Source organism: Pteropus vampyrus, unplaced genomic scaffold, assembly GCF_000151845.1.
Source record: "Pteropus vampyrus isolate Shadow unplaced genomic scaffold, Pvam_2.0 Scaffold477, whole genome shotgun sequence".
NCBI lineage: Eukaryota > Metazoa > Chordata > Mammalia > Chiroptera > Pteropodidae > Pteropus > Pteropus vampyrus.
In genome coordinates, this window is record NW_011889258.1 from 1,732,603 (window position 1) to 1,741,061 (window position 8,459).

Consider the following 8,459-nt stretch of genomic DNA (forward strand, 5'->3'; position numbering starts at 1 on the left):
TCTCTTCACTTTCTTAATACCACCTCATTTGTACTGATCCCAGTTTTCCTAGGACTAATGATAAATCTCCAAAAGGATTTTAATCATCCAAAGTATGTTCCTAGAGCCCGAGTGTGGGGAAAAAAGGGACCAAAGAAGAATACAAATAGTTAAAGCCAAAATATTACAAAAAGCAAGAATGAACATGTGGCTCAAGCAAATCAGTAGTGAATAATACTAGTTTCCAAACACTAATTGCTCTCCGCCAGAATACCTATCAGTTAGCATTTTATCCACATAGGGGTTGAGCAGCACATACTTTCTGGTTTCCCAAGATGCATTCTGTTCTTCCTAACTATGGCTGTGTGTCCACACAGCAGTTAATAAATCATACATGCTTAAATTGCTTCCACTCTGAGAGATGCAATAACTATGCTACCAGCACTCAAAGATTATTCTACGGTTCTAACAATTTAAGCTATTTCTAGTAACAAGAGCTGGGTAAGGTAAGAAAAAAATACAGGTATGTCTGGAATTCAAATGCAGTGCTTTAACTTAAAGTAGTTGGTGAGAATCAAATGAGATAATGTGAAAACACTTTTAAATTTGAATATGTTATATGCAGATGGAAGCTGTAATAACAACACATATCAGAGATGTATGTGTTCTCTTTAAAGATAATAGTAAACATACAATTTTGATAGAAGTTTTTTAAGAGCATAAAATTGCTTCAAGTCTCTTATACATAAGATAAAATGAAAACAATCTTTTGTCACTCCAACCATAAGCATTAATTAGTACTTTCAATTCTATGGATGAAAAATGCTGAATAAATGTAAAAATATATATCACAGCTAAAGATAATTATGCCTCTGGTTCAGTATTAGAATAGAAGTCCCCTTAAAATGATTCAAAAATCTTAAAAGGAGCCTTTGTAAAAAGTTTCCTAGTCACCACTTCACCATAAAATGTTTATATTTACAAAAACTGTTCATTTAAACACAATCGCACCCCCCCATTCCTAAGTTTGTTATCCCTGATAAAGCTCCAAAGAGGAAGCAATAAATAGCCAATAATTCAACAAGGTCCCACAAATGAAAGGACATATGTAATTATTTAAATGATCTACCTTAAGATAAATTGTAAGAAGAAAATCTATTATGTTATACATAAGTCAAGCAGATATAAAGAAAAAGTCCCAGAACAAACTTCAGAAACAATCCTCATGACTTCGAATTCTCCCAATATCATTACTTAAAATTCTGAACATTAATTTAGAATGTTTTATTTTGAATGCCACATTAAAAAACTTTACAGTTCAACATAAACTGACATTTCATGTACAGACGTTATTTTAAAGGCACTTCAGATCTCTCTATGTCAGTATTTGCCTGCGAGTAGCTTTAACAAAAAAAGCACCTTGCCTTACATTCCAATTTTTAAATAAAACATTAAATAAGATTTAAGGGGAGAATATCTAGAATATGTAATAGGAACAGTAGTTATCAACTTATCTTAATATTCTTCTGGATAAATCGAGTTAAGCTGTACAGATAATTCAGGTGAAACCATACATACATATGGAGATTTAAGGCAAAAATTTTTTTCTAAAATAGTAGTATACATGGCTGTGCAACTCCAATTCAGTATTTCGATATCTTTGTTTATAGTCCTTTACTTCTTCATTATGAATTTGTAGTATTTCCTTTTTATACCCTAGTACATCTTGTTTGAAGTGTTGTTATATTTAACATATCAGACTATACTACTTATTGATACTATACATACATATAAGATTATACTATTTATTAATACCTTGCCCTAAATTTCAATCCAAAACATGTGGCTAAATCAAAGATCACACTGTATAAATCCATTGTTCTAATAGCACTTTAAAAAATGCATACAAGGAAAAAAATACATCTCTTCCACAATGAAGCCACTCAAAATCAGAGGTCAGATGTATAATAATTTTAATCAACAACACAACTGCTGAATCTAGAATCAATCTAAAGCTGCCCGCTACGTTCTCAGCTACTACACTTCTTTTCCTTCTGTTCATATTCTCACTCAGCCCTGTTCCCTCTTCTCTTACAAAGAAATCTATAGGTAGATAATATCCCTAAGTCTAGAAAATAAAAACCTAAGTGTACTACATAAAAATTAAATTAAAAACAAGACAGACTATCTATAGATAATGTCAAACAATAGAAGAAATTCTGTGTATATAAAATAAAAATATATAAAAACAAATTAAAAAGATAAAGGCAAAAGATGATGCATGATAGAATTGTACACTCGAAACCTATATAATTTGATTAACAAATGTCACCCCAATACGATTTTTTTTTTAAAAAGATAAAGGTGAAAATCAAGTATATGTATGGATCTACAGATGGATTAACAACAATTAAAAAAATAACTGGTTAAAGTTTAACAATGGGGAATATAGCTTAGTAAATCAACTAAGGGACTATTTTCACCAATTAAAGCTACCAAAAGATATAAAAAATATTTTTTAAAAACTCACCTTAAATACCTAGATGGTAACACTATAAATTAGTACAATCTTCTGGAAAGCAAATTTACAGTATATGACAAGAGCCTATAAAATAATGAGACACTTTGACCTGATAACTACACTTTAGGAATATAGCCCAGAAAAATAACTCAAAAAAATAAGAAAGGAAAAAGCAGAATGACTACTTAACTATGCATAGATTAATTAGAGAAAAACTGGGAGTAACTCAAATGGAAGTTAGGTTCTAAACATAGCAACTGAATCTTTTCTTACCATTAACATAACAATGACTAGTCAAATACAGATAAGCATATGTATAAATGTTAAGAAAATATAAAGCATGAAGTGGATATACCTTACAATTACTTAAAAATATGCCTTTACAATATAAGGAAGTCTAGGAAGCTGGGTTTTGTTTTGTTTTTGTATGTGTGTGGTTGGAAACTGTATATTTAATTATTTTGGTGTTCATTTACATTTCATCACTGTTGAGTTAATGTTTAAAAAGCTTTTTCCTTTTAAGTCTTCTTTTGCTACTTGCTTAAAATGGTCCATTACAGACTAAGGTAAACGAAAACATTTTCAATACACCTCAGTATAAAACTCTATCTTCAAAACCACATTAGTCATAAAGTGTTAAAACATATATTGGTAGGCACTGCTGTTTTTGCCCTTTTTTTGGCTGAACTTAAGTTAAACAAAAAGCCTAACTACTAATCAAACTGATAATACACACAGTTTTTCAGGAATAATTTATCCACCTGAGAATTCTTTACCATTAATAGTACAGATGGTGGAGTTTATACTTATCACAATCATTATACCATTTTCTGTGATTTGCAAAAAAATAAAATAGATTTGGTAATAATGAACGTGGGCTCATTATTGTAATTTAATACAAAGAGAAATATCAAATGAACACCAAAGCAATTTAAATACTGTCTTATTGCAAGCAAATTTTAAATCATTTTATTTATATTTAGTCTACCATATCCTCCAAGTTTCTTTTTCTTTAACTTTGTCCGATTTTTCTCCATTTGGATCTTTTTAGAATATAGCTCAATTTAGATTTTAATAACATCACCCCTTTCTTTTTTCACTTCCTTCCAATTCACTGTGCCAGTGGCTAACACAAGCAAACATCCTCACCAAAATAAAAAGGATCATCTTTTTGTGCGTGTCAACGCTAAACAGAAGATACATTTACACTGTAAATTATATTTGTAGGAGAAACAACACAGTCAATCTAACGCCTTTGGTCCTTTACTAAAGTATATTCTATTTTAAAATATGACCATTCTTGTCTCCTTGTAAACCCCAAATCGTGTTTCATCAATTCTCAAAAAGGTCATAATCCATAGTTGTGAAAACGTATGTGCACAAATACGATTTAATAATGATTTGATGAGCTATTTTCTAAAATCTGAGAATAGACAACCATTATGTTTTTATTCAGTACTCAAATTCATTCAGTACTCAGCAAATTTTGGAATTCGCTCGATGCTCCCTATTTTTAATTGTGTCCCTTTTCCCAAATTCGATCCTTCGACTCCCCTCCTGAGCCCCCTCCCTCATCCCCACCCCCAAAAAAGACAGATTCTGGCCTCAGTTCCCGTATTTCAAGCCAGGACCAACCAGAAACCAGTTTTCTTCCACTAATCCGGAACTCCAGGCTGTTATCAATGCTGTCATTGGCCAGCGTCAGTCGTTGGTACGTGCCCCAAGATAACCCCCTGGTTTCTCTCTCTTTTCCCCCTACAATGGGCCTTTCCCTATGTTTCTAACATATTCATAATCCACAATACGGCATCTCCGATAACAACTCACATTCCTCAAAGTTTTCGGGTGGAATCAAGCGAGGCCAGGGGGAGGGCAAGGTACCCTTTCGCCGACTCGCGAGGGGGGAAGGGGCAGTCGTTCTTCAGCTCAGCTCAGCAGTGAGCTCTGGAGCCTCGTAGGCTGAAGGGTCGGGGGCTGGCTAGGGGAACAAGGTGGGGAGGAAGCCGAGAAAGGGGTGGGATAAGTTGAAATAAAAACTTTACTCACTAGATCCTCGAAGCTTCTTCGGTGCTCTTTCCCCTCCCAGTCTAAGCGGCGCGGAATCAGCTGGGGGCCGGAGAAAAGAAGGGGGGGGAGGGTGACGATAAAGGCCAAGCCTCTGCTCCCCATCAACCGGACCCAGCCTGGGTCCCGGTCCTCGACCCTTAGGCGTCTTTATTTCTCTTGGCCCGATAGCTGTTGCCCCAGAGCTAGACGAGTAGTGTATGTGTGTAGGGGGGAGGGGGGAGGGAGACCGAAGAGAAGGAAATCTTGAAAAAACGCCTCCCACAGGCATAAAGACGGGGGTCGAGTTGAGACCCCAGTGACATCCGCCCCTTTTGAGGGTTCATCCCTGTGACCACGGCTTTGAGTGCCCAGATCCAAGCCTCCTTTCTGGCCCCTGCCCTACCCTCTGACTGTCCTTCCCTTCCTTCAGACTCACCCTAACCCTCCCCACCTTTTCCCGAAGGGGTTCCGTACCTGATGCTCCTCGAGCTCTTGAACTAGCACCTGAGCAAAAGGGAAACACGGATATGAGGAGCAGCTCAGGCCATCAATCCATTCCTCCCTTCCCACTTTGAACCCAGCCGCTGACGGTAGTACTAGTCAAGGCCGGCCATTCCCTCACCCTCAGCAGAACCGCACACCCCGCTGCCTCGATTTCCCCTTCGGAACCATTCCCCAAGACTCCCAAGATATCCTTCTCCCTCTCACCTGAGCGGATTTGTTGCAGGGTCCGGACTGCAAGAATCTAGCGATCAGGTAATACAGCTCTGAAGAAGAGGGGGGAAAGAGGTTGAGAGGGAGGCAAAGAAGAGAAATAGAAGCTTTTTCAAAAAAAACTGACAGCCGTCGTGCTAAGCCCCCATCCCTTTGGCCCCCGGACACAGCTACCCACCGGCTTCGATCTGGGTAGGTGCCGCCGCCATCCTTTTCTCGAGGGGATTTGGGGGCTCCGATCCGGAGGGGCTGGCGACGGCGGGTGGGGGCGCTGCCTCTATTGTGGTGAAGCCCCCATGCCCAGTAGTCCCGCCGCTTCCGCCGTACTCCTCGTCCCAGTTTCGGTCTCTCTCGGATTCATCGCATCACGTTTCGACCCATAGATATTCTAGCCCTAGAGCTGAGGAGGCGGAGGAGGAAGGAGAGGGAGAGAGAGAAGAAGAGGGAGGAGCCGAAGTGGCGGAGGGTTGGGCGGAGGCAAAGGGGGTGGAGAGAGGGGAAGGTAAAAACTGTGTGTGTGTGCGGGGCGGGGGGGGCGGGGGGTGCTGCAGCGCTGGTAGTTCGCCGCCAGAGGCACCACGGCAGCAGCCGAGTCTCCGCTCTCTCAGCGGGCCAACGGTTGCCTAGCTACCGCTCCCGGAAAGAGGAAGGAGGGGGAGGTGGCTGACGCTCTGGCAGGCGCTGCAGAACTCGGTGGTGGCGTTCTCTTCCGTGAGCTCTCCAGTGGGTTACTCTTCCTGTTAAGGGCAATCGGACCCTTTCCGGTCCAGGACCCTACCCTCTGTCGTGTTGGTAAGGAACATGTGAGCCGCTGACTTGAATCAACTGCTTTCTTCGTTTTCCTCCCTGCACGGAAGAGGCTTTGTTTTGTTTCCCTCTCCACCGAAAGGAGGCGAGCTGCTAAGGGATCTTGTGACTAAAGGGAGGAAAAGGAACCCCTACTTCTCCTTCACTTCTTTCTACTTAAAAGGACTTTTTTTTTTTTTTAACCAGATGAAAATGCTGTACTTGCCAGTCCAAAGTTCAGGGCTCATATCGTTATAGGGAAAGAACAGTTCTGAAAATGTCCCCCGATTCTAATAAATATTACGGGAGGAGTTTGCTGCTGTCTCACATGAAGCATTTTCTTTTTTCCCTTTCTGAAAATTTCACATATGCCATATATCACCCATTCCTATAGGATAATTTTCAATTGTGTTTTCAAACAAGCCAGACTATTTTACATTAACTGTGGATGTTTATGTATTGTTGCATATCTATATGCAAGGTAGTTTTCTACATGTTTGGAGCAACATTCCTTAGTATATAATCCCAAACTCAATATAGTACCAACTTGCATTATTTTTTGTTTATTGAAATGTTAAGTGATTAAATGATTTGTAGAGTAATTGACACACATAGTAAACTGGGTCTTCTTTACTTAATAATTTTCTGTTCTAACCTAAACCCTTAACCAAAAGAAGTAGTTAATAGAAGCTGAACCTGATGAGACCTGAAAGGCTGTTTAAGCTGCATGTACTATTTACATTGAAGTATTCGAATTTGAAGGTTCACATTTTAAGTTTAGTGTTGGATTCTTAGGAATTTGGTTTCCTCACTCAGAGTTCAGCCATTGACCTCAGTGGACCTAGAATAGCATAAAATAGTCATAAACTTAAAGTAAGTTGGTTAGTTCTCAATTTGGCTATTATTTTACCCTTCAGAAAGAAATAACCACACAAGGTAATTGTGATATGATAGGTGTTTCTTTGGTCTTTATGCTTTAATACTTGATAAAACAAATACCATTAACTGAAAAGAAAAGATACATAAACCCTACACTATTCATTAACAAACAGTTTAGCAAAACAGCAGACTAACAGACTATTTTTACCTGTTCAAGTATAATATACATAACATTTAACATTTATTAAGCTATTACCATGTACTAAACACTTAACACACTTTACTTCATTTAATCTCTTTATTTTTATGGTGACATTGGTTAACAAAATCCAGTAAGTTTCAGATGTACAATTTAACAGTAAGATATTTATATATTGCATTGGGTGTTCACCGCCCATAGTTAGATTTCTTTCTGTCACCACATATTTGACCCCTTTTACCCCATCTACTTCCCCGCCCCACCCTCTGGTAACCACTCGTCTATTGTCCATGTCCAAGAGTCTCTGTTTGTCCTGTTTGATGCTTTTAGGTTTATATCCCACATATAAATTATATTATGTGGTTTTCAACTTTTTCTGTCTGCCTTATTTCACTTAGTATGATTACCTTAAGGTCCATCCACATTGTCGCAGCTGGCAGTATTTCACCTCTTCTTATCGCTGAGTGATATTCCATTGAATATATGTACCATAGCTTCTTTATCCAATCGTCTCTTATAGGACACTTTGGTTGCTTCCATATCCTGGCCACCATGAATAGTGCTGCCATGAACGTCAGTGTGCAAATTTTTTTTTTTGGATATGGGCTTTGAAGTCTTTGGAGTAAATACCCAGTAAAGGGATTGCTGGATCATATGGTAGATCAATTCTTAGTTTTTTGAGGAACCTCCATACTGTTTTCTGTACCAGTTTGCAGTCCCACCAGCAGTGTATGAGAGTTCCTTTTTTTCCGCATCCTCTCCAACACTTGTTATTAGTCCTGTTGATAACAGCTATTATAACAGGTGTGAGATGGTATCTATCTCATTGTGGTATTGATTTGCATTCCCCTAATAGCTAGCAATGATGAGCATCTTTTCATATGTTTGTCGGCCATTTGTATATCTTCTTGGGAGAAGTGTCTGTTAAGGTCCTCTGCCCATTTTTTGATTGGATTGTTTGTTAACTCTGCTCTAATTTTGATGATTTATTTCCTTCTACTGATTTTAGGCTTCAGTTGTTCTTCCTTTTTAAGTTTTTTTAAGATGAAGCATTATATTGTTTATTTGGGCTCATTCTTGTTTTTTGAGATAGGCCTGTATTGATATGAACTTTCCTGTTATTATCACGTTTGCCTTGTCCCAAAAGTTTTGATATGTTGTACTATCGTTATCATTTGTTTCTATATACTTCTGATCTGTCTTTTTATTTCTTCTCTGACCCAGTTATTCTTCAGTATCATGTTGTTTAATCTCCACATTATTTCTTGTACTTCCCGCTTTCTTTATACAGTTGATCTACAGCTTCAAAGCATTAGGATCACAGAATATGGTTGA

The 8,459-nt window shown here is 38.3% G+C and overlaps 1 protein-coding gene across 2 annotated transcripts in view; it reads right to left on the reverse strand.

The window, feature by feature from the left end:
* Nucleotides 1-5,705, reverse strand: part of BRWD3 (bromodomain and WD repeat domain containing 3) — a 126,536-nt gene extending 120,831 nt beyond the window's left edge. Inside the window, exons 1-4 of one of the 2 annotated variants that reach the window (XM_011382473.2) lie at nt 5,439-5,705; nt 5,255-5,313; nt 5,021-5,050; nt 4,547-4,606 (exon numbers count right to left, since the gene is read on the reverse strand). In XM_011382473.2, the coding sequence (XP_011380775.1) occupies nt 4,547-4,606; nt 5,021-5,050; nt 5,255-5,313; nt 5,439-5,469 (180 nt within the window). In that variant the 5' untranslated portion in view covers nt 5,470-5,705. Of the gene's footprint in view, nt 1-4,546; nt 4,607-5,020; nt 5,057-5,254; nt 5,314-5,438 lie in introns of those variants that run through there. The other variant, XM_023524575.1, reaches the window with a different exon arrangement.
* Between the last annotated feature and the right edge of the window lie 2,754 nt (nt 5,706-8,459).